Source organism: Marmota monax, unplaced genomic scaffold (genome assembly GCF_021218885.2).
Source record: "Marmota monax isolate L192 unplaced genomic scaffold, Marmota_monax_Labrador192_F-V1.1 WCK01_AAM20220418_F8-fsc00022, whole genome shotgun sequence".
Classification (NCBI taxonomy): Eukaryota; Metazoa; Chordata; class Mammalia; order Rodentia; family Sciuridae; genus Marmota; species Marmota monax.
The window spans coordinates 14,328,908-14,356,208 of NW_026695215.1; the positions used below are offsets into that span (position 1 = coordinate 14,328,908).

Below are 27,301 nucleotides of genomic sequence, written 5' to 3' on the forward strand. Positions count from 1 at the left end.
ATTTAGGCAGCATTTAGAGGTTCTAGTTTTTGCTGATCTCTATCTGGTAAGGAGATACATAGGGAATACCAAACAAAATTGCACTTTGTTCTGTCAAGCTCATTAATGTGGCTATGCAGTAGTTTTATAGGTAGCCTTTTTTTTTTTTTTTTTTTTTTTTTTTTTTTTTTTAAATATTTATTTATTTTTTTTTTAGTTTTTGGCGGACACAACATCTTTGTTTGTATGTGGTGCTGAGGATCGAACCCGGGCCGCATGCATGACAGGCGAGCGCGCTACCACTTGAGCCACATCCCCAGCCCCTATAGGTAGCCTCTTTTTTCCCCTCTTCTTTTTTCTTTTTTTAAATTAGTTCCCATCTGTCTTTCCTCTTTCCCTCCCTTTATCCTTTCCCCTTTCCCTGCTTGCCTGCCTGCCTGCCTTCCTTCCTTCCTTTTCTTTCCTTCTTTTTTCTCCCTCCCAGGGCCTTTTGTTTGCTCTCTACCACTGAGCTACATCCCCAGCACCAGGTAGCCTCTTACTGTTGTGTACTGAAATACTTATACTCTTAATTTCTTTTTATTTGTATGAATAGCACAGTGCCACTCAACAGCACAATCTTTAAGAAATTTCATACTGAGTGAATTCAGAAATAAAGCAGATGCCATTACAGCTGTTCTCTGAGCCCAAAGAAATGAGGAGAAGGGAACAGGAGAAACCTAGTAGCTAGATGTGTGGTATTCAACTCAACAAGGCTTGTATTTCATTGGCCAGAATTATATGTTATATGGTCAGCTCATCTAGGATGAGAATGTAGCACATTTAGCTGGATACATTGCCACCGTCAACTTTTTAAGAAACAAGGGAAAAATGATAATGGTTAGAGAATAGTATCTACCTTGGATATATGCATTAAAATTTTCACATCTTCAAACCGTATTTAAGACGGAAAGAGTTCATTGTTTTTTGTTGTAATTGTATTTCAGTAGGTCATAAAATAATCTTAAATTTTTTAGATTGAGCTTTTTTTGTGGTTAGAAGTGCTCCCAGTATTTAATGTATAAACTGGAGGGTATTTGACACTTTGACTTGGTAGATGTGATGATTTTTACTTTTAATAAATGATATCCAGTTTACTCCTAACACGACTCTGAAACACATAGTATTCTTTTTTTTTCAGATGGTGATACAAGAAGTTAAGATCTTACACTAAGTGTCAGAGCTGAGGTTGAGCCCAAGTCCATGATCTTTTCATTCTACTACATTGTGACTTTATTAAATGTCTAACTTTAAGCAGGAGACTTAGAAACAGCTTGTTAATTGATTTTTTTCTATTTCATTATTTTTATGCACATTCTTTCCATCTTTTTTGAGTTTCTACTTTTTAAGTTTTAAAATTGGTGGCTTATTGAATAAAAAGGTAGATATCACATGTTTTTATAAATATTTTTTATTTTCACTGTCATTCATTTCTAGATATTACAAATTCATGGAATGTTTAATAATTTTATTTTCTACATATATGATTTTAAATAATTTTTAATAGTGACTCCTAATTTAATTATATGTGACCAGATACTATAATCTGTATATATGTATTCCCCGTGAAATTTGTTGCAACTTCCTTGGTGGTCACATATGAGGACAACTTTTTATAGATTTGTACTTAAAGAGATGTTTCATACCTAATAGGCATAGATTTCTATATAGACATTACATCAATTTGCTTAAAACATTAATCTTCAAAATATAATACTTATATGTTAGCCTTTAAATTCTTTTTTTAAAAAAAGTATTTTTAGTTTTAGATGGACACAATACTTTTATTTTATTTATTGATTTTTTATGTGGTGCTGAGGATCGAACCTATTGCCCAGTCAAGCGCTCTACCACTGAGCCACAACCCCAGCCCTTCGCCTTTAAATTCTTGGGTCAAACATGTAATGTAGTTTGGTAAATGAGTCATCAGGAACTTGTGTTTTATTATTTATCAAATTTAAATTTATTTATCTATTTGGGTAGTGGGGACTGAAACCAGGGGCATTTTACCACTGAGCAACATCCTGGTCCTTTTCAATTTTCATTTTGAGGTAGAGTCTTGCCAAATTGCACAAGATAACCTAGAACTTGTGATATTGCATCAGCCTCCTCAGTAACTAGGGATTGTAGGCCTACATGCTTCACTGGGCAGTTTGTTTTCTTTGCTATTGAAAAATTACAAACTGTATTATGTTGAAAAGTAAAAAAAAACTTATTTTTCTTCTGTTTCCATTTTACTTGTAGATTCAAATTGCAGCATATAAAGGAGACATTTGTAGCCCCCATTTCTTCCAGTTCCCATTATTTATGATCTTTGACTTTGTTTTATCCTTCTTAAATTTTTAATTTTTAAATAATTCAAAAATGAAAGTTGTAAAAGTAGGGCAGAAAACTCCTGAATACCCTTTGTTCAGATTCCCCAAATGTAACAATTATGTAAACAATTTTCCATATGTGCTTTATTATTCTTACTTCCTCTGTATATCCATATCATATTTGTTTCATTATTTGAGGGTAAGTTATACCCATCCCTCTTAAATATTTTAATATGTTTTTCTGAGAAAAAATGATATTCAAAACCTCACTGCTCATTGATCAAAATCAGGAAAGGAAATGTTGAAACCATACTACCATCCAGTCTGTGCCCGTATTGTCTTCAATTACCCAATAATTGTCTTTACAGAAATCATTTATCTGATCCAGTATGCATTTGAGATCACTCAAAATTTATTTTTCATATGCTTTTTTAGTCTTTTAAAATCTGAAATGTTTCTCAGCCTTCCTTTCCCTTTCATGACACTAATACTTTTGCAGAATTAGGACCACTATCTTGTAGAATGTCCTTCAAGTTGGATTTCCCTGATTTTTCCTTATGATTAGATCTAGATTTTGCATTTTGGCCAGAAACAACTCAGAAATGATATCCGTCTCAGTGCACTTGAAGAGACCAGATGGCTTGTCCCATTGGTTATCATTTGGTGACTTTGATTTCTTGACTAAAGCAGTATGTGCCAGGTTTCTTCACTAGAAAGTTTGAATTAATAGGTGTTTTTTTTTCAAGATTATATAAATATGTAAATATCCTGTTTTCATCATGCTTCCACTGACTAGCTTTACCATTTATTGCTTTACTTGTTACTAGCCATCAGAATGGAGAGTTAACTGACTGCATCGTTCATTTATATTTATATTACTGCAAAGAAGAGCTTTTCTTTCTCCCTCATCTGTAATGATCTTGGATTATTATTTTTGTCATTGGATTTATAATCTGTTACTATCCTTATATATTTTGGTGCTCTGGTGACCCAAATCGTTCAGTTCTATACCCTTTAAACTGGCTCCTATGTATGATTTACATGTCTCCATCTCTCTCTGTCTCCCCACCCTGCCCCTCCCTCCCTCTGTCTTTTTTCCATTATTATTTTTTTTAATTTTTAATTTTCTGGTTATAGGTGGACACAATATCTTTATATATATGGTGCTGAGGATCAAACCCAGGGCCCCAACATGCTAGGCTAGTGCTCTACTTCTGAGACACAATCTTAGATTGTGTTGAGAAGAATATTGCTAGCTTCCTCAGGTGGTCCCTGAAGCCCCCCGCCTCTCTTTTTTTTTTTTTAACATTACTGGGGATTGAACGCAGGGCCTTCTGCATGCTAGGCAAGTGCTATACTACTGAACTGTATCCCCAGCCATTAAAAAAAATTTTTTTTAGAGACAAAGTCTAAGTCCTTGTAGTAGTCCTCCTGCCTAAGACTCACAAGTAGCTGGGATTATAGATGTGTACCACTGTGCCTGGCTTCTTTTGAGCCCTTCTTTACTTCAGGCACAATAAGACGTTTTAAGTTTATTTTGTACACTTTCTGCCTTGTTCTGAATTTAACCATTTCTCTATGAAGCCCTGGTATTTCTTTCAGTGGATTAGCTAAAGGAACATACTATAATATATCAGAGCTCAGGGTATGTCACTTGTTGGTTATCTTGATCAGATTACTTAACTGCTCTAAACCCTAGTTTTTAGGTGTAAAATGGGAATTAAATGGTATATATCTCATAGTGCTGTTGTGACAATTCCTTAGACATTCCACTTAGAGACCAATGCATGTCACATAGTAAATATGACATAAGTGTTGCCTATTATTATTACTACATTACTGTTCCTTTTTTTCCCTTTAACAGGATATTCTTTTAAAGAATTAATTGAAGATGAAGGTTTTTTGTTTTTGATTTTTTTAATGGCTTTACAGAATCTTAAATAGTTTGACATGACGGCAAAAAATGTAAGTATTTGTAAATTTTTTAATGTAAGTGATTTTTAAAATGACCTGTACTTTTTCCTGTGCATATTTTTTCACTGTTCTGGTTAATTAATTCAATTTCCTTGCATGGATTTATAATTGTTTTTGTTTATATAATGAATGAAATAAAATAAACTTCAGTGCTATTGAGTACTGTACTCTGAGGAACATGATGATATTTTTATACATTGGTACCAAATTGTTTCACCTCAATAACTACAAAATTGCTATTTCCATAAAGTCACCTCTCTCCCTTTTCTTTTGGGGACTAAAATAAGTTTGTTTTGGAACTTGCTAGAGAGTTATTTGGCCTTATTGAACAAGTCACTTCTTGCTTTAACATATTTCTTCTTTCTTTTTCTTTTTTTCTTTCTTTTTTGGTCTGGGATTGAACCCAGTTGTGCTTAACCACTAAGTGACACCCTTGTCCTTTTTATTTTTTTGAGATTGAATCTCGCTAAGTTGCTGAGGCTGGCCTTGAACTTGCAGTCCCCTTGCCTCTGCCTCCCGGGTTGCTGGGATTATAGGTGTGCACCACTGCAGCTGGCTAAGCTTTTTTTTTTTTTTTTTTTTTTTTTTCATATTTACTCAAGGAAATGTGTGTGCTCAGATGTTGTTGAGAAGAATATTGCTAACTTCCTCAGGTGATTCCTGAAGGAACACTAGACTTTAAAATGTTTTGGATAAATTATTCATTTTTCCCCTTTGTTTCAAGCTGTCATTTTGGCGTTTGTTTCCCATTCAGATGTTTGTTTCCAGTTATTGTGAAGGATTATGCCTTAATAAACAGTGAAACATATAGGGAAATAACCTTGTTATGACTTCTTTACCATTCCCAGAGTATTATGTAGGAATGTTTGACTGGGATTAGATAAAAAGATAGGGTGCAGGGTTGCCTCAAGGAATTCGAGAATAGGAAGTTAGTTAGGCCTTCAGAAAGATACAGGCCCAGAAATTAGCAATCTCCCAGGCATTAAAGCAGTGTTTGCTTTCCATCTTTATTTTTGGTACTGTGCATCTGCTTCATTTCTCCCTCCCTCTCCTCCTCTGAAGACTATCTTCCTTAGTTCCCCAGCCAGCCCCTCTCAGCATCTCTGTCTGCATGTTAAGGAACCAGCCAGTTCACAGTGAGAGGTGTGAAGGAAGGCAGCTTCAGTTTCAGACTCCTTGGGAAGCTTGAGTCTGACATCCACTAGTGGCTTAGTTAGTTGGGACTGGGAGAAGCAAATGTAATATTGTGTAAAATGGCTGCTAGGAGCCCACCACAGTATGAGGAGATATTATACAGGGCTTCTTGTGAGTCAGACAAATAGTTCTAATTACCCATTATACATCCAAAGAATAACATTAACAAACAAACCCTTATTACCTTGTAATACCTTATAGTAGGGTTCCCCCTACCTCCATGGTCTAAAAATATTGAATCAAAAATTTCATAAATAAATAATTCATAAGTCCTAAATTGTGCTGTGTTCTGGGTAGTATGCTGAAACCTTTCACTGTCCTTCTGCCTGGAGTGTGACTCATCCCTTCATCCAGCTTATGCATGCTGCATGTATTGCCTGCTATTGGCCACTGAATAGCCTTGTCAGTTAACAGATTAACTATTGCAGTATTACAGTATTTGCTTTCAGGTAGCCCCAAAGTACAAGAGTAGCTATGCTGGTAATTCAGATATACAAAAGAGAAGCTGTAAAGTGCTTCTTTTAAGATATTTGGAAAGAAAGAGTGAGACCATCTCATATACTTTTATTATAGTGTATTGTTATAATTACTCTATTTTATTGTTATTGTTGTTAATATCTTGCTGCACCTAATTAATAAATTAAGCTTTATCATAGATATGTATATATAGGGAAAAAAACTACAACTACAACTTGTGCTACAACTTGTGGTTTCAGGCGTGCACTGGGGGGGGTCTCTTATCTTTCTTTTCTAATTTTGGGTTATAATTCCAGAACCTTAACATATTTCTAATGTGCTTTAGTAACTTTAAATAGATACAGATTTTGCTTCATTATCATTAAGGGTCAGCCATCAGGATTGATTAATTAAGATATGGCACCAATTAAGAGGTTAAAGGAGACTTCTTGGTATTTGGCTTATGTCACAGTAATGGCCATGCTGCTTAATGAGAAGAGGATCTCTTGGGGAGGTGCAGGATCTTGTGGCAAACTCAGAGTTCTGTTTTAACATACTAATTTTGAGAAACCTAAAAACATCCAGTGGAGATATTGGCTAGGCAGTTGGATATTGCCTAGGTAGAGGAATGCTTCTGGCTGAAGGTAAAATTTTGGAGTTATTTCATATTAAAATTATTTTAAAGCAATGGGACCATGTGAGATTACACAGTGAGTGCATGAAAGGAGAGTACATGACGACCATGTGTGAGCACAGTGTTATCCAACATAAAGATGGGGAGAATGAGAAGCATCAGAGGAGATTCAGAGAATGGTATCAAAGATAGGAAGAAATAAAGAATAATCTGGTGATTTGGGAAGCAAGTGAAAAAAATGTTTCAAAAAGAGTGATCACTTGTGTCTCACAGTGATGAGAAGTGACTCAGGTGTGGAAGACGTTGCCCTTTATGGAAGCATCAGTATACTTATATTAATGTACTTATTTATGTCTTAATTTCGTTTTAAAATTTTTTTTAGTTATTGGTATATCTTTATTTATTTATTTTATTATTCATGTGTGGTGCTGAGAACCGAACCCAGTGCCTCACAAATGCCAGGCAAGTGCGCTACTGCTGAGCCAAAGCCACAGTCCACTCATAATTTCTATTTCTTATTTTGCATTTCTCTTATATAAATAGTTTTTGTGAAGAGTTCTTTTGCCATTTCCATGCCATAGTAGGTCTCTTGTGGGGGGAAATGATAAAAATCCTACTCAAAACAGCTTACGGATTTGGGCACTGTGGCACACACCTGAAATCCTACCTACTCAGGAGGCTGAGACAGGCAGATTTTGAGTTTGAGGCCAGCATTGGCAATTTAGGAAATCCTGTCTCAAGGGGAAAACACAAAATAAACAACAACAACGACAAAACCAGCTAAAGACAAAAAGTGAAATAGGTTGACTCATGTAGCTGAAAAGTCTAGACTCTTCTGGCTTTAAAGACACCTGGATTCACAGGATCAAGTGATGATGCCAGGGCACTGTATGTCTCTTCCCATCCTGGGGGCTGAATGGCTGACATGGGCCTTCTAATACTTATCTTAGAAGAAGACAGGAGTTTTCTTTTTTTGTGATTTTCTGGGGAGGAGCTTTGGTTGACTGTACTTGGTTCACATATTTAAACACTGTGGAGTAGAAAGTGGATATCATAAGTGGCCAGGCCTGGGTCATGGCCCTTTGCTGCTGCCATGGTACAGTTAAGCCTCTTTAATGTTAGTGTTCCTGACAGAACTACATGGAATGAGTTATTTTTTAAAAAGAAGAGATCAGGAGAACATACTATATTCATTGTATCTTGGATAAAATGGTTATCAAATAATACCTAGTATCTAGTGATAGTCTTCTAGACCCAAAATGCAGGTGTGTTCTAATTTAAACTCACTGAGTGTACAAGAGACTTTGAAATAAAATTTGCAGTTTAATTTTTGCCTTGTCAATGAAACTTCTTCACATGAACTATAATACACAGTGCAGAAAAATAGAAAATACAGAGAAAGAAAAGAAAAAATTGGTAACCTAGAGCTTATTAGCAAATTTTTGCCTAGAAAGGCAAGTAGTATATACATGAATATGTCAATATATCAACCAAATGTAATCTACTACTTAATCTCTATGATGAATGTCTTTTTTTTTTTATGTGTAGTGCTAAGGATTGAACCCAGGGCCTTACGCACGCAAGGCAAGTGCTCTATCAACTGAGCTATATCCCCAGCCCCTATGAATGCCTTTTCTTATCTTGATACTTCTGTAACATACATACATACATACATACATTCCTTCCTTCCTTTATTTTTAATTTTTTAATTTTATTTTTTTTGGTATCAAGGACTGAACTCAGGGGCCCTCAACTACTGAACCAAAGCCCTTTTTATTTTGAGACAGAGCTTTGATAAGTTTCTTAGGGTCTTGCTAAATTGCTGAGGCTGACCTTGAATTTGCAATCCTCCTGCCTCTGCCTCATGAGTTGTTGGGATTACAGGCATGGGCCACCATGCCTGGCTTTCAGAATATTTCCATGAGGCAAAATCTTAGGAAATTACTGATCCCAGAATGTGAGTGATTTTTTTTTTGAGCTTTTGATTCATAATGTTAAATTTCACTTACAAAAGATTATAGACAGATTTATGTATTTATCAGGGTTATATTTAATAGAGAATGCTGTTTCTCTGATTTTCTTTTGAATCTTTGCCAGCATAATCAGCAAACAACTGTATATGACATTATATTTCTTTGATTACTATTAGTTTAAACTAGCATTCTATATGTTTGTTGGTCATTTGCATTTCTATTTGGAAATTGGAAGCCACTGGCATTTGAAAAACAACCTCCACTTAAATATTACTTTGTCTTTAACAAAACATTCTCATAGTTATTTAATTTGAACAGAGGAGCTTTTTTTATGCACATATGTATTATCCTCATTTTTTAGTGATTGTTCCAAAACTGTCTTGCCTGTAATGGGTAGAGCTTACTTCTGAGCACATATCATCTTACTCTGAGTCCTGTTTTCTTTCAGTTATGTGAATCAGAGACATTCACTTTTTTTTTAAAAGAGAGAGAGAGAGAGAATTTTAATATTTATTTTTTAGTTATCGGCAGACACAACATCTTTATTTGTATGTGGTGCTGAGGATCGAACCCGGGCCGCACGCATGCTAGGCGAGCGCGCTACGGCTTGAGCCACATCCCCAGCCCCAGAAACATTCACTTTTTTCTATGAAGTTATAATGTTATTATTGGGGAGCATGTTTTTATTCTTACAAATTAGATTTGAGTATTTTTATTCAGCATTGACTGTGTACACTGGCACTGGTATACCCAGAGCCTGTTCCATTTTAGTAATCATTTTATTATGTATATCTTGTAACATCATGTTATATACATTAAATGTACATAAAAATTTTTTTTAAAAAATATTTTAAGCCAGGTGTGGTGGTGCATGCCTGTAATCCCAGTGGCTGGGGAGGCTGAGGCAGGAGGATCACGAGTTCAAAGTCAGCTTCGCAAAAGTGAGGTGCTAAGCAACTCAGTGAGAAGCTATCTCTAAATAAAATACAAAATAGGGCTGGGGATGTGGCTTAGTGGTTGAATACCCCTGAGTTTAATTCCCAGTTACCCCCATGTATATATGTATATATGTCTATTTAAAGAATACCCAGATGGAAGGCTTATCTCAGCACCTGACTAGACAAAATATGTGCCGTGAGATATGAGTTCACTCTTTTCTGTGGCTCAGTGAAATACAGCTCCTTTTTAAGTAGGTAGAATGAGGAAAGAATAATATTTTGTTTTTTTTAGAGAGAGAGAGAGAATTTTTTAATATTTATTTTTTAGTTTTCGGTGGACACAACATCTTTATTTTACTTTTTTGTGGTGCTGAGGATCTAACCCAGCACCCTGCGCATGCCAGGCGAGCGCACTATCATTTGAGCCACATCTCCAGCCTAAGAATAATATTTTTAACATGCCTTTTTTAACCAACTTTTTCTTCTTTCAAATGTATTTTCTTTGAGTCTTTAAACTACAATTTATGAAAGCAGAAATTAATACATATTTTGAAGCTTTTACTAAACAGATTTTGGTAGTATTTATATAAGCATTAGCTACAGACATGTTTCCTCCATTTGTGATTCCAAAATTAGCATGCAATATTGACTTTCAGTTGACCTTTTTCTAAATTTTTAGAGTATAATTTGATTATTAAAGTGCAGCTATACAACTGCTCAAAAAGTTTATGAGTCACTTACTACTTCACTATACAGAAGTTGGTTATGAAGAGCAGGTGTTTAAGCATAACGTTAACCCAGTAACTGTGAGCTCTCTACTGAGAATGTGTGGTTTTAATTGAGGGTTTTTTTTTTTCCATTATTGTCATACAATAACAAAAAGGTATAAACTGATCCTTTTGAAGTTATTATAATATAGTAGTAAATGATCATGTTGTATCAAGCATGGAATGAATATAATATATGTACATATATATGAGTTGTAGATGGACACAATACCTTTATTTTATTCATTTGTTTATTTTTTAATGTGGATCAGAGGATCAAAGTCAGTGCCTCACGTGTGCTTGGCAAGTGCTCTGCCACTGAACTACAACGTCAGCCCATGGAATGAATATATTAAAGTCTGTTTTAGTATTAATTACTTTATTTTAAAAGTAGAACACAGAAAAGTTTTGCCTTTCTCTCTTCATAAAAGAGTTTATAAAAGAGGGCATGTTAGTATTTATACACTACACTCTTCAACAGATGTTCAACAGATTGAATATTTAACATTACTGTTTGTGAGCAATTTTGTTTTGGTACTGGGGATTGAAGCCTGGGTTGCTTTACCCCTGAGCTTCATCCCCATCCCCAGTCCCTTGTATTTTTAACTTTGAGACAGGATCTCTAAGTTGCTGAATTTTCTGAAGGTCTTGTTAAAGTTGCTAAGACTGGCCTCTAACTTGCAATCCTCATGCCTCAGCATCCTGTGTTGCTGGGATTAATTTATTGCAGATTTTGTTGCAAAGGGTTAACTTTACTTCAACTGAATATTTACAGGAAAAAGTATCTGTACCATTGTCTGTATGGAATTCAGAAGCTCTTTTCTAGATGTCTTAGTCTAAACTGTATCATAAAAATTTGGTATATTAAATTCCATTTATCTAATATCTACTTTATCAGAATTACTTGTCTGTTATGAGTGATATGTAGAAATATTTCTGATAATATACCTCTGGGTGAAAAGAAACTATTGTTAGGGTCAGGGTTGTGGCTCAGTGGTAGAGTGCTTGCCTAGCATGTGTGAGGCACTGGGTTCGATCCCCAGCACAACATAAAAATAAAACAAAATAAAGGTATTGTGTCCATCTACAACTAAAAAAAGAAAAGAAAAAAAGAAATTGTTGTTAGTAGAGCATTTGAATTACAAAAAATGAATTAATTAGTTCTTAAGTATTATGAAAAAAGAAGAGAAAAGTGATCTAGCTCTTTCAGGTCATGGAGACCATTGACAATATCTACACTGTCATGGAACATGCAGGTCGGGGACAGATGAATGCCAGTGGCATTCAGGAGGAGGAGATCCATAGATCATTAAGGCAGATCGCAAGTGCTGTGTCTTGCTGCCACGAGAAAGGCATCATGCACCTAGTCCTGAAAGTGGATAACATCCTGGTGGATTCCAGAGGGAACATCAAACTCATCCACTTCAGCCTGAGCACCAGGGTCATTTCTAGTCAGAAGCTGAACAAGTTCTGGGGCAATTGCTTGCATTTTGCCCCTGAAGTTGTCCCATGGAAAGAATATTAAGCCCCCACCCCCATGAGCATTTGGAGTCTAGGTGTCCTTCTATATTCTATGGTCACAGGGAGGTGCCCATTTAGAGCAAAAAGATAGTGCAGATAGTGCAAACACAGTATTTCTGTACATGTTTCTGAGGGAGCACAAAGCCTCATCAGTCAAATACTGATGGTGGACGCCATGCAGAGGTCCACAGGGGAGCAGATAATGGGGTACCCATGGCTGAGCCAAGGTGGAGAGTATTTACCCAGTCATTCTAGTGAGCCACTTCCCAAACACCTGGACCCTGCAATCATGACAGCCATCTTTGATATGGGTTATGACCCTTATGATACCTGGATGTTCCCAGCAAATCAAAAATTGGAGGCCCAAGTTCCTGATACTCCAGCACCAGGGGCAAGCTGCACATTCCAGGTGAAGCCTGTGCATCAGGGGCTTGGGTCTTGTCTAGGCCCTGTGGATCCTTCCAATGTCCAACCAAAGAGGAGTGCCATTGAGTCTGCCCTTCTCACCTTCTCCCTGCCCTGTTAGCAGCAGCTGCATAAGGAGGCCAAGCAGTCAGGGCAGAAGGGTGGTAGGTGTGTCAGTATGCTTGCCATTGTCTCCACTTTCTGCATGCAAGGACACTCACTGGCAGCATAGGCTCCTAGCATGCCACAGACCCAACCCCTGGCTGATACTCAGTAGGTGGGTCACGGAAGATGGCAGCATGTCCTCCCAAGGTACCTCCACAGGGCAATCCCATGGCACTATCAAGAAGTGGTAAGGAGGATTGCCTCCTGCATTCAGCAGTTGTCTTGTGTCTTGTGGCTCAAGTGGAAAGAGGACACAAACATGCTAGATTCAGATACAGTGGTTCCAGTGAATACACAGAGCTGAGACAGACAGACCAATGGATATTCAGAAGACCCTGAGTTCTGTGGGTCCTGACGTGGTGTGGATATTGGTCAAGCATGCACTCAAACAGCTGCAGGAATGTGGTGTGCCAGCTGGCTCAGGCTTCCCACATTCCAGCCAGGAGTGCACCTCTGCTCCACTAGGAGCCTCCTGCTGCCCCTATCAGTGAGAGACAGCAGAGACTTTTCCTTGGGACACTTCACCCTGCCTGACTCATCCCTGTTCTTTCTTTCATCCTTCTGAGATGGTGCTTAATAAATTTCTGTTTCTCACAGATTGCATAATAAAATTGATGTTCCAAAGATTAAGAAGAAAAAAGGCAAATTAAAAAAAGAGAAAAGGGAGATCTTAGGGCAGGAGCCCAGCAGACATCCTCTCCAAGGCCTGGACTACAGGCCTCCTTCTCCTATTCAGTGCAGATGCTGTGCACCTTGAGCCAGTGTAGGTGGGGACTCACTTGTCTTCAGACAGTGTAGACGGAGACTTGCTTCCCTTGAGCTAGTGTAATTAGAAATTGTGTCCTTGAGCCAGAATTTGTGTCCTTAATTCAGATTGAGTTAGTTGCTTTGGCCAGAAGGAACCCCTTACCCAGTCTTCAGGCCCCTATCAATTTGTAGATAAAGAAATTGCATGATTTGACCAAGGCCATACACCTAGTAGGCTTTATGAGCCACAGTGTGGACCCAAGTAATTGAACATGAGGCCATTCCACTTTACTTTTATATTGTGATAATGATCCCTTACATGTCATGGTTTTCTTTCTTTCTTTCTTTCTTTCTTTCTTTCTTTCTTTCTTTCTTTCTTTCTTTCTTTCTTTCTTTCTTTCTTTCTCTCTCTCTCTCTCTCTCCCTCTCTCTCTCTCTCTCTATATATATATATATATATATATAAAATTTATTTTAGTTGTCAATGGACCTTTATTTTATTTATTTATATGCAGTGCTGAGAATGGAACCTAGTGTTTGACACATGCTAAGTAAGAGCGCTACCTCTGAGCCACAACCCCAGCCCCTTACATATCATAGTTTTGAAAAGCATTGTAGATAGTGATTAAGAACATTAAAAATTAAGGGCATTGGGCTGGGGTTGTGGTTCAGTGGTAGCGTGCTTACTTAGCATGCATGAGGCACTAGGTTTGATCCCCAGCACCATATAAAAATAAACAAATGAAATAAAGGTATTGGGTCCACCTACAGCTAAAAAAAAAAAAAAAATTAAGGGCATCAATCAGGATGAGCTTTTTATTTTAATTTTTTTTTTGGTGCTGGAAATTTAACCCAGCACCTTGCACATGCTAGGCAAGTGTTCTACCACCTAATCCCAATGATAGAATCCCCCCCCCCCCCTCAGGTCTGAGGATCAAACCCAGGGCCTTGTGCATGGTAGGCAAGTACTGTACCACTGAGCTATGTCCCCAGCCTTATGATGGAATTTGAATTAATCTTTGATACCTTCACTAATTTAATAGCAACTTGAGCTGTCACAGTACTTGTTTTCAGAAAACTCTCCCTATCAGGGACTTGGCATGGTAACACACACCTGTAATTCTAGCAATCTCAGGGACTCAGGAAGTTGAGACCAGAGAATCACAGTTTTAAGACCAGCCTTATCAACTTAGTAAGACCCTGTCAAAAAATAAAAAGAACTAGGCATATAATTCAGTGGCAGAGTACCTCTGGATTCAGTCCCCAGTACCAAAAACAACAACAAAAAATTATTAGTAAAATTGATAGAGTATGGTTCTGCGTACAAGTAATATTTCATGATGATGATGATTATTGTCATTTTGGGCTCTCCTGGGGATTGAACCAAAAGCCTCACACATGCTTGAGAATTTCTCTATTATTGAGCTATTCCCTTGGTCCAGTATTTTATTAATTTTAATTTGAACATTTCATATTTTCCTCATTTCAAGAAATATGACCACATTTTCTTTTATAATATGAAAAGTGGGCAATGTGGTTTTCACCTATAATCCCAGCTACTTGGGAGGCTGAGGCAGGAGGATTTTAAGTTTGAGGTCAGCTTCAGCAATTTAGCAAGACTTTGTCTCAGACTGAGTAGGGCTAGAGATATAGCTCAGTAATAGAACACTTGCCCAGCATGTGTAAGTCTTTGGGTTTAATCCATAAAACCACTGTGCCCCCCTCCAAAAATTATAACACCCTATGGTTGATATAATTAATTCATTTCACATAGCTATTTAGAATATTTGATTTGGATTTCTGGTAGAAGGTATAAAATAGCTTGTTATCCTATTTTTAATTTTTTAAACTGTTTTATTCAGGTTGGTTTGACTTCCACAAATGCAGAACTAAGAGGATTTATAGATCAGAATCTCAGTCCAACAAAAGGTAAGATTGCTGAATAAAAATTATTTGAATTTAGTTTTATTGTATTTGTTTTGTAAAATATGCAGCTGTAAGAAATACTATAGTTATATACCACATAATCTATGTTTTATCAAAGTTATTCTGAAAGGTAGAGGGTTTTGGTGTGATTTTTCTCTATTGCTTTCCTTAGGTTCTCATAGATTCTTTTTTTTTTTAATTATTTTTTTTTTTTTTTTTTTTTTTTAGTTGTAGACAGTCACATTGTCTATTTATTTTTATGTGGTGCTGAGGATCAAACCCAGTGCCTCACATGTCGGAAGGCAAGCACTTTACCACTGAGCTACAGCCCCTTAGATTCTTTTATTTATTAAAAAAAAATGTATATATATATATATATATATTTAGTTGTGGTTGGACTCAATACCTTTATTTTATTTATTTATTTTTATGTGGTGCTGAGGACCAAACCCAGCGCATTGTATGTGCTAGGCAAGCGCTCTACCGCCGAGCCCCAGCCCCAGCCCCCCCTTAGAGATTCTTGATTAGTGATGTTATTACAATTGAAGCTATTCAAACTATTTTTTTTTTCCCCTTTCTTGTTTGAGAGTCCTTTCAAGTCGTTTAACTTACAGGAAAATATGTAGAGAAAAATTATAAAATGGTTTTTTCTCTGTATGTTATATATATGCTCACATTTATATTTACATATAAAAACATACATGCATATACTCCTATGACAAATTACTGGTGGATGCTTATATCATAATCTGATCCTGGAATATAAGAACTTATATAGAAATCAGCAATATTATTCAATGTGTATCTTTTTTTGGGTGGTTTGAATTCAAGTATACTCATCCACTGAGCCACATCCCCAGCCCTATTTTGTATTTATTTATTTATTTAGAGACAGGGTCTCACTGAATTGCTTAACGTCTCACCCTTGCTGATGCTGTCTTTGAACTGCTGCAGTCTGGTGTGGGCCTGAAGAGGTAGCACTCATGGGTGAAAGCAAAACTGAGATCGAGAGTCCCTGAGACTCTGGGACTAAGACCAGACGTTATGGTTTAGATGTGGTGAACTTGTGATCCTCCTGCCTCAGCCTCCCAAGCTGCTGGGATTATAGGCATGTGCTATCGCACCCAACCTCAATATGTATCTTTTAGTATGTAGAGATACATGCTATAATTTTTATGAATGGAATGGTATGTTGTCTAGCATTGGTTTAAAAATAATCCATGGAAGACTGATGAAGTGGGTGACATTATAAATAAAGCAATATTGTCTATAAATTGTTTAAACCAGGTAAGGCTATGCTGGGTTTCATTTTTTTTTTTTTGGTCCTCCTTTGTATGTTTGAAATTTTCCATTATAAAAAGTAGAAATAAAATGTATGCCATTACAGTGCAAACAGCTATGAGGAGACATCAGCTTCTCAAAAGGTTATATCTACATGGGAGATGCACTGTGGAGAGGTTAGAAAAATCAGTATTTTATTATCAGTGTCTAATTTAGTAATAGTGGCCCATAGGAGTTATTTTGAGAGCTTAAGTGTTTAATGAAGTCATTTAAAGATACTTTAAACCTTACTGCTTCTTACAATATTTTTTACATGATGGTATACATAGAAAATGATAATATTATAACATTAATTTGGACGCACTGTGGCTAAACAGAAGGACTGTTTAAGGTAGGGGTAAGTTCCCTTGGAGTTCTAGCTGCCGCAGACCACTTCTGGCTGCCCCAGGAGGCTGAAGGGATCGGTGTCTAATATGCCCATAGGACACACAGGTAGAAATCGGTGTTTTATCAGGTGTGACACACAGGTGAGGGAAAGAAAGTGAAAACCACATGCTCCGTGCATATGGGAAACAGTGATCCCAAATAGTGGGATGGGGTGATGGAGTGATGCAGTGTCCTGAAAGTAAGAAGGAAAGCACAGCAAGTCATGATGGGGCAATAGAGAACAAGCCTTCAGATGGCTTCCTTCTGTCTAAGGCCAAAGAGAACAAGGGCTTAGGTGAGGAAGGTTGTCTCTGATGGCTGAACTGGTAAGAAAACTAGTTACTAAAATCAGACCTAGATGGATGCTGATACTAGTAAAGTTTGGCTGTAGACTAAAGCTTTCTCAGTTGAACTTTATACAACAAATGGAGAAAGTGGAGACAGGATCATTTAAGAGGAAGGGAGGGACTAGAAAGGTAAGGTTTAGAAATAACTATCTGTTTTAAAAAGAAAATGGTTACTTTTTTTTGAATGTTGGCTGGACACAGCAGAAGGAAATCTAGATTAAGTAAATCAGCAGGAGTTGGAAAAGAATACTTTTTATTACTTTCTAATTGGTGAAATTTAGTAATATCTATTACAGGCCCAAGTTAAGAGTTGTATTGGAAGGGAGATGTAGAAAAGTATTATCCTTAATTGAAATAATGTGGCAATGACATCATAAAAAATAGAAGAAATATTCTCGCCTTCTAACACCATCTTTTCCTTTTTGTTTATATTTTTTGTAAATTATTCCTATGTTTATATTTTAAAGATATAAGGCTAGGCCAGGCATGCATGGTGGTGTGTGCCTATAATCTAGCTACTCAGAAGGCTGAGGAAGGAGGATTACAAGTTCGAAGCTAGCCTCAGAATTTAGACCCTCCCTCAAACTTAGAAAAATGAAAAGGAGTAGGGATACACAGACCCAGCACCCCTGAAATTGAATTTCCATCATCCTCTCACCAAAACAAGAAAGATGCTGAGTCATTATAAGTACAGTTTTCTATTCCATTTTTTAGTCTAGTTCTAAAAAAGCACTAAGTTTTGATGATCTTCACAAATACTTTTTTTTTTTTCCTGATATTGGGGATTAAACTCAGGGGCACTCAACCACTGACCCACATCCCCAGCCCTATTTTGTATTTTATTTAGAGACAGGGTCTCACGGAGTTCCTTTTTTTTTTTAAAGAGAAAGAGAGAGAGAGAGAATTTTTATTTATTTTTGTTAGTTTTTGGCGGACACAACATCTTTGTTTGTATGTGGTGCTGAGGATCGAACCCGGGCCGCACGCATGCCAGGCAAGCGAGCTACCGCTTGAGCCACATCCCCAGCCCTCACTGAGTTCCTTAATGCCTTGCCATTGCTAAGGCCAGCTTTGAACTTGAGATCCTCCTGCCTCAGCCTCCTGAGTTGCTGGGATTACAGGTGTGGGCCACAAAGATCAGTGAAGTAACTTCCAGCACTCACACCCCTTTCTTCAGGATCACCTCCACTTTTTAACTGCCAGCGTTCTGTTTTAATGGTATCACTATTTACTTATTTTTGTGGTACTGGAAATTGAACCCAGGGCCTTATACATGGTGGGCAAGTGCTCTACCACTGAGCTATATCCCCAGCTCCAGTATCACTTTATTAAGGACAGCAAAATCCACAGTGTTGACCCTGCTGTCTCACACCATTCAACACAGAAGACTTTGCTTCAGGTCATCAAAATATGTGGGATTTCTCCCTACTAACAACAAAATAGTAATAATAATATTAATCCTCACTGTCATCATCATCATCCTGATGTTATCTACCTGAGAAACTGTCAGATTCCTCAGGTTAAGTGTTCAGATCCATGATCCTGCCTTCTACTTCAGATGTCAGTTACATACCCAGGTTGTGATTTGTGCTTTTGGCCAACATGCTGTGAATTGGGGGTTCCCTTTCTCCTGTCTTTGTGTTTAATTTTCTAGAACAGCTCTCCGGCTAGCTCTTGCAACTTAGCAAGACCCTGTCTCAAAATAAAAAATAAAAAGAGCTAGGGATGTAGCTTAGTGGTAGAGCACCCCTGGATTCAGTCCCCAGTACCTTAAAAGAGCGGGGGGTATTATGGTTTAAATGTAAGGTGTTTGCCAAAAGCTCATGAGTGAGACAATACAATAAAGTTCAGAGGTGAAATGATTGGATTTTATAAGAGTTTTAACCTAAGCAGTATATTAATCCCTTGACAGGGATTAGCTGGTTGGTAACTGTAGGCAGGGCGCGTATGGCTGGAGCATGTGGGTTCCTGGGGGCATGTCTTTGGGATCTATACATGTTGTTCTTGTTGAGTAGTGCTCCTTTTCTGCTTTCTGATCATGACCTGAGCTGCTTTCTTCTATCACACTCTTCCACCATGATATTCAGCCTCACCTTGAGCCCCAAGGAATGGAGCTGGCCTTCTGTGGACTGAGACCTTTGAAACTGTGAACCCCAAAATAAACTTTTACTCCTCTAATTGTTCTTGTTAAGTCTTTTGGTTACAACTACAGTGGGTTTTTGATTAGTTGAGCTCCGTAGCTCACACCTGTGATCCCAGGTACTAGAGATGCTGAGGCAGGAGGATTGCAAGTTTGAGTGCAGCTTAGGCAATTTAGTGAGACACTGTCTCAAAATGGAAAAATAAGGATGGCTGAAGAACTAGCTCAGTGGTAGTGCATCTGTGAGGGTTTATTTCTGAGACGTGTTCTATCATGTCTGTCTCGTGTTAGTACCATCATGTTTTTATAATACTCTAGTTTGGGTAAGTTTTTAAGACAGGAGTATGAGTTTTCCAACTTTACTTTTCTTTTTCAAGATTCTTTGGACTATTTAGATCCCCCAGCAATTTCATAGGAATGGAAGTCTTAGTATTTGGTGGAGATTGCACTGAATTTGTAGATTTGCAGTTTTATTGACTTTTATTAACATTGCCAAGTCTTTCTGTTCATGAACACATTTCATGTATGAAGTCTTCTTTAGTTTACTATTTCATTGTGAGGTGATATTGATGTTCTGAAATTAGATATTGGTGAGTTTACATAAATTTGTAAATATACTAAAAACCTCCTTAAAATGCGATTTTTTTTCTTGTTATGTGAATTTTACGTTGATAAACAAAACAAAACAAAACAAAATACTTTAGCTCAGTGTCTCCTTCCAGTTCTGATTCTTTCATTTCCCCCTCATGGCAGAGTTCTTCGCAGAGCTGTATTCTCACAGTCCCCTTCTTACTCCTCACTCATCCTGTCTCATAGAATCTGACTCCATTAATCCACTGAAACTGCTCTTAGTTGTTGTCTTTTTTTTTTTTTTAAACAAGATTTGATGCAATTAACATCTTCCTTTTTCATGGTTAACTTTTAACTTCCAAAACAGTTTTAGGTTTATAGGGAATTACAAAGATAGTACAGAGACTTTCCATATATTGTTCAGTTTTCCTCACTGTTGATATTAATATCTCACATTAGTATTGTACAGTTTTTACAGCTAATGAAACAATATGAATACATTTTTATTAACTTAATTTCATACTTAATTCAGTTTTCCTTAATTTTTAGCTAATCTCTTTTCTTTTCAGGAAAACATCCACACAACATCATATTTTATGGTCTTAGCATGTTAAGAACATGCTCCTTTTTCTGTGATAGTGTCTCCAACTTTCCATGTTTTTGATAACTTGATAATTTTGTGATGTACTGGTCAGGTACTTTGTATAATATTCCTCAATTGGGATTTTTCTGAAGTTTTCTCATGATATGACTTGTGTCAATTTTTGTTGTTGTTTTAGTATGGGGGACTGAACCCAGGGACTATCACTGAGCCACATCGCCAGCCCTTTTTATATTTTGAGACAATGCCTTGCTAAGTTGCTGAGGCTGGCCTTAAATTTGTGATCCTTCTGCCTTAGCCTCCCAAGTTTCTGGGATTACAGGTGTTTGCCACCATGCCAGCTTGTGCTTTTGTTTTTAAAAGAGCACAAATAGGGCTGGGGATATAGCTCAGTTGGGAGAGTGCTTGCCTTGCATGCACAAGGCCCTGGGCTCAATCCCCAACACCACACACACACACACCAAAAAAAAAAAAAAAAAAGACCATAAAATAAAGTGCCATTTTCATTACAGCACGTCACGGGTACATACTATCAACATGACTTATCATTGTTAATGTGAACTTTGATCACCTGGTGAAATAGTGTCTTGTCAGGCTTCTCCATTTTTTGTTTTTTAAATATTTCTAGTGGTAGATGGACACATTACCTTTATTTATGTATTTATTTATTTTTATTTGGTGATGAGGATCCAGCCCAGTGCCTCACATATGCTAGGCAAGTGTTCTACACCAAGCTACAACCCTGCCCCAGACTCTCCATGGTGAAGTTACTTTTTACTGCCACTCCCTTTTCATACCACAGTCTTTGTGTCTTATGGAGCACTGCACTGAGGAGTAAGAGTCATGCTGTGTCTCCTTGAGGGGGGTGTATCTGCATGAATGCAGTTAAAACCTACATAAGTGGAAACTCTGAAGCACTCTAAATTTTTCTCCTTTCTTCCCTCCCTCCTTCCCTCTCATTGCCTTGCCCCTCCCTCCCTCCCTCCCTTCCTTCCTTCCTTCCTTCCTTCCTTCCTTCCTTCCTTCCATCATTTATTTGTGTTAGTATGGATTCATGGGTATTTATACTCTGCATCCTAATCTATACCACTTTGACAGGTCCAGTTGTTTCAGCTGCAGCCATTGGGACCTCTTTCATTTGGTTTCTGTGTCCCTTTGTCATATCCTAATCATTGTGCTTTTTGTTTGTTTGGTCTTGGGCACGTCCTTATTTTCTGACACTGCAAGATTCTCATCTTGTCTGATGGCTGTCCAGTCCTCAGATCTTTCATTTTCTAAGTCTGGGTCCTTTTTGTTGGAATGGGAGATTGTTGTTAGAAAGCAAGACCTCAGTGCTAGGTGAGCTCATTGCCAGCTGAGGTGTGTTCTTTGTGTCTGTGGTGCCATGCTTCCTCAGTCTGTCATAGAAGGACCAATCTGGTACCATGCCAGAGTTAAGAACCAGTGCTCTGGAAGATGAGGATGTAATCTTGGTTCTATTTATACTCATCCTGAGTGTGAACTTCAGCAAGTTGATGTCTCTAGACCAGAATTTCCACTCTGAAATGATATCATTAGTAGTAAGTTGCGGGTGGGTGTGTGAAGATTAAATGGGTGCTCAGAAGCACTGAGCACGGTGCCTGGCGCTGGTGGATGCCTTCCTTCTAGTGAACAGTGTCTTTGTCTTCCTTTTTGCCCTTCCCTCCTACTCCACTCCATTGACCCTTCTTCCCTTTCCTCTAAATGCTGGTGTGCCATGGGGTTCTGTCTTAGTTTTTCTTCTTTCCTTTCACACTCTCCCTAGGAATTTCTTCTCTTCTCATGGCATTAGTTGTCATTGGCTCTCTGTATGAATGATTTTCAAATCTTTGTCTTCTGTTTTGTATACCCCGTGGCCCACTGAGCACCTTCATTTTATTTATCTATCTATCTATCTATCTATCTATCTGTTTATTTATTTTTGTGGTGTTGGGGATTGAACCCAGGGCCTTATGCTTACAAGGCAAGCACTCTACCAGCTGAGCTATATCCCCAGCCCCTCACCTTCATTTTAATATTTTTAATGCATCTAAATCTGTTCCAAATTAAAGTAATTGTTTTACCCTCTCAATATCTGCTCTCTCTTTTCCTTTATCTTACTGAATAGTTCTAACAGACACCTTTTGCCCAAACCAGTTATCATCATCAATTTCTTTTTCTTTTAATGTGACCAGAATTCAAGTAATATTTCACCCTCTCAAAATCTAGTCTTCTTATCTTAATAAATTTCTGAAGGCAGTTATCCTCATTGATTGCTTCTCTTTCTACTCCGAGTCAAATAATTTAGAAGGCGCGTTGGTCCATCTTGTAACCCTCTCAGCCCTCCTCCCTGTTTTCCCTACTCACTGCTACTATTTTAGGTCACACTACCATAAGGCACTGCCCGGATTTTGGGCGCAGTTTTCCTGTCCTGATTTATCTCTCTTTCTTTCATTCTCTGTACCATAGCTACATACTTTTCCTCAAACACTAATATGAACAAGTCTTCACAAGTTAAAAACAAGAGAAAATCTTTTATAGTTACTTATTAGATGTAGCTTAGTAGTAGACTGCTTGCCTTACACATGGGAGGCCCTGGGTTCAGTCCCCAGTAGCCAAACACAGGGTAGAATGGAGGGAAAAAAAATATAGGAAGATCCTTATTGCCCTCAAGATAAAGTCCAAACTCCAGTTTTAAAAGTGGCTCCTGTTTTCATCTCATCTCCAGACACACCTGTGCTGCTGCCTCGGTGAACTACTTTTAGTTCCCCATTCTCTCTTCTCTTTTTCTCTTAGGTTTTCTTTATGCTTTTGCTGTGCTTGGATGCTGTGCCTGCTTGATACCATTCTTCATGTCACTCCTGGTAGGCTTACACACATACATATATACATATGCATTTCACCTGGCCAATTCCTCTTTGTCCCTTGCATTTAAGTTTAGGTCTTAACTTCTGCTTGGCCCATGACCCTCTAATAATATGTCCTTATCCCTATGACACTGTATTTGTGTGTGTGTGTGTGTTTGTGTGTGTGTGTATGTATGTATGTTTCTTTGTTTCTTTTTTCTTTTTTTTAAAGATTACTGGTGTAATTCTTTATTTATTTTTGTGGTGCTGGGGATTGACCTCAGAGCCTTGTGCATGCAAGGCAAGCACTCTACCAACTGAGCTGTATCCCTAACCTCTTGTATGTTTCTTTTTGAGTCGGTCTCATTATGTCACCCAGGCTGACCTCAGCCTCCTAGGCTTAAGTGATTCTCTGGCCTCAGCCTCCAAAATAGCTGAGAATACAGGTTCATGCTACTGTGCCCCACTATCAAATTGTACGTGGTATCAGATACTGAACCCAGGGATGCTTAACCACTGAACCACATCCCCAGCCCATTTTAAAAATTTTTAATTTTTTACAGGGTCTCACTAATTTGTTTAGGACTGATTTTGGCCTCCAACTTGTGATCCTCCTGCCTCAGCCTCCTGAATTGCTGGTATTATAGGCCTGTGCTACTATGCCTGGCTGTCACATTGCATTTTAAAATTTTATTTATGTTTTGGTTTTGAGGATTGAACGAGAGCCCCATGTACATGCTAGGCAAGCATTCTTATTACTAAGCTAAATCTCCAGCCCCCTTTTTAAAAAATTCAAAGATTTTGAGACAGTATCCTAAGTTGCTCAGATTGGCCTTGAGTTTGTAATCCTCTTGCCTTAGCCTCCTGGTAGCTGCCACCATGCCTGACCACACTGTATTTTACTTGCTGGTTTGGCTATTGGTTTCTCCCATCTGATTGTAAGTGTTAAGAAGTTAGAGACTTTGTCTTATTCATTGTGCCTTTAGGATAGTTTCAAAGTCTGTTCCTTAGTATCTGTCTCAAAGTGCATATCCTTCTTTCTGCCTTTGATTCCTTTGGCCACTGGCTAAACTTGTATTTTTTAAAAAATGTAGCTGACCATTAATTTCTCAGTGTTTCCCTATTCCTGTCCCTGCTTTGTGCTACCTTTGAACCCTGTATGCACTTTGTTATTGCCTTTAAATGATATCGTAATTCTTGATATGATTGTCCTTTTTCCTTTACTAGACTATGTAGTCCATGAGGGAAAGGTCCTTTTTATATTTTTGCCTCCAGAGTCTAGTTTGATGCATAACACAGTTATATGTAGTAAATGTTGAAGTGCAAGGAGTTTATTTTGTTACAACATTCCCAGATATTTTATCAGACTATTTGTTTAACTTTTGAGAAATGAATAAAGAAGGAATTTGTCTTAATGATTTTTTTTTAATTAAATACTTTCTGGAATGAATTGTTAAGATATTTAGTGAGGAAAATGGCTGAGCTCATTGTCTTAGGATATGGATATATATCTATATCTATCTATCTATCTATAATCTATCTATCTATCTATCTATCTATCTATCTATCTATATATATATGAGTTGAAAAGTTTTTTTTTTTCTTTGAACTTAGAATTTAATCCAGGGGCACTCTATCACTGAGCCACATTCCCAGCCCAAGAGTTGAAGGTTTTTTAAAAAGTCATATAATTAGCTAAAATAAGATTAGCCCAAAGCCAATTGTGTACCATCAGAGAAGTAGTAGAAGAATTAGAATGAGGTGAATATTTATATATCCTTGCCATAAATCATGTCAGTGTACATTAGTGAAGCCAGACTTAAAGACAGGTAGTTAGTGTAGCTAGGTAAATCAGGTCTGATGGAGAAAATGAAGTCTGATTGGAGTCCAGGAAATTGGAAACTGCCCCTGGGAGATTGGAATGCTCAAGTCTTCAGAACCCTTTGATACTACCCCTCCCAAAAGATTGTTAATGAAGCAACTCCTGAGCTGCTAATCAAGGTCCCCTGGACTGTCACTTGCTTCCTGCCTGGCACTCCGCTTAGGTCCTTCAGCCTACCTGCTCACCCCCTGGCCATTCCACCACATCCCCCAGTCACTGTGCAGGATGAGGGGAAATGAACAAAGTAAGGGAGAAGTTGCAGGAGAACAAGGGAGACTTTAGATGTATAAAAAGGACTCGACTTCCTCATCCCATGGATTCTGATTCCGCCTTTGGGTCCTCTCCTTCCACCCAGGAGAAGTCTATTTTACTATCCTTTAATAAAGCTTCTTACTTTCTACTCTATGCCTGCCTCAGCATGCTTCCCTGACATTATACTTCAGCACTGGAGGAAGCAGGACTCATCAAGGTAACCAGTAACCAGTGGTATCATTATTAAGAAAAATAGGAGATAAGAATATTGTAACAGACTTCTGTCATGTTGAAAGACTAGCAAAACCTAAAATGAAGATCAGGAACTCCTTGGCTATCTGAGAGGCACATGCTATTGGGTGGCTTATAACTGTAGAGATTTTCGCATGTGAAAATATGCATACTTCTATCAAGCTCTGTGCAGTCCTTGGGAAGGTGCCTCTTTGGCAACTCTTAGGAGGAGGCTTCAATGGTAGGATGAATTGCTTATGTCCTTGCAGAAAGATGAAGTTGGTCATATATCTTAACTTGTTCTTTTATATTCTCAGCAGAGAAATACCACTCACTTATTCATTTTGCTCACTTATTCATTGCTTGCACATAAGATTTAAAATATGCATGTCTTGCCGGGCATGGTGATGCACCTTAATCCCAGCTACTTGGGAGGCTGAAGCAGAAGAATCACAAGTTCAAGGCCAGCCTGGGCAACTCAGTGAAATCCTGAGGCCATTTTTCAAAATAAAAATGAAATGCAGTGATGTGGCATGGCATGGCATTGGCTATAGCCTAGTGGTAGGGCTCTTCCCTAGCATGCCAGAGGCCCTGGGTTCAACCCCGTGTATTATATAAATAAATAAATGTGCATATTTCTTGCTGACTACAGGTTCTACACCATTTAAGAGACTATAGCTATTAAAATCATAACCTAGTAAAAGAAATTTATCCACTCAAAAGAGTGTATATAGTTGAATAATCAGATTCCTTCTGTAGAGGCAGAACTAGTGGAAACAATGGGAAAATGCTGTGATGGGAAGAAGGGGGAATGAAAGCTCTGAAGAGAATGCGGTTGCAACACAGAAAAGGGTTTTTTGAAAGGAACTAAAAAAAAAAAAATACTCAGAACTCTCAAACCTAAGAAAGATTGAAAATTAGATTGGGCAAAGATATACCAGGAACAGGAGTCATAATATTTATATCAAATAAAATATGCTTCAAACCTCAAAGCATTAAAGGAGTAGAGAGATATTATATAATTATAAAAGGAACAATCAGACCAATAATACAGTTTCTGAGAAATGAAGGTACCCAGGCTGAAACTCAGTGATAGAACCTGTGTTAGCATGTGCTAAACTCTGGATTTAATCCACAGCACCACCAAAAAAAAAAGCAATAGTGTAAAATAGAAGTAAAACTTACGAATAGATGGTTCACAGAAAAGGAAATATTAATGATTATTACATGTATGAAAAAGTACTCAACCTTATTCACATGAGATTGGGTGCATTCAGAGCAGTATGGCCGTAGATTCAACCTTATTCATAAGACATATGTTATTTTAAATTGTACTCAGAGCTGGGCCTGGTGGCACATGCTTAAAGCCCAGCAATTTGGAAGGTTGAGGCAGGAGGACCGCAAGTTTGAGGCCAGTCTAGGCAATATAGTGAGACTTTGTCTCAATTTTTTTTTTTTAAATTGTACACTGGTGTATTCAATAAAATTATTGAGTATGTATTAATAAGTTTGATAAATAGAAAAAGCAATCATGGAATTCATCTGGAAAAATAAGAGACCCAGAATAGCTAAAGCAATCCTTAGCAGGAAGAGTGAAGCAGGTGGCATCACTATACCAGACCTTAAACTATACTACAGAGCAATAGTAACAAAAACAGCATGGTATTGGCACCAAAACAGAGAAGTAGACCAATG

At 37.7% G+C, this 27,301-nt stretch overlaps 1 protein-coding gene across 9 annotated transcripts in view; it reads left to right on the top strand.

The window, feature by feature from the left end:
• Tfdp2 (transcription factor Dp-2) overlaps positions 1 to 27,301 on the top strand; it is a 163,240-nt gene that overhangs the window by 29,965 nt on the left and 105,974 nt on the right. For 8 of the 9 annotated variants that reach the window (XM_046431738.2, XM_046431740.2, XM_046431741.2 and 5 more), the window contains 2 exons: positions 4,198 to 4,298; positions 14,970 to 15,036. In XM_046431738.2, coding sequence (XP_046287694.1) covers positions 4,284 to 4,298; positions 14,970 to 15,036 — 82 coding nt within the window. In that variant the 5' untranslated portion in view covers positions 4,198 to 4,283. The remainder of the gene's footprint in view (positions 1 to 4,197; positions 4,299 to 14,969; positions 15,037 to 27,301) is intronic. The other variant, XM_058574943.1, reaches the window with a different exon arrangement.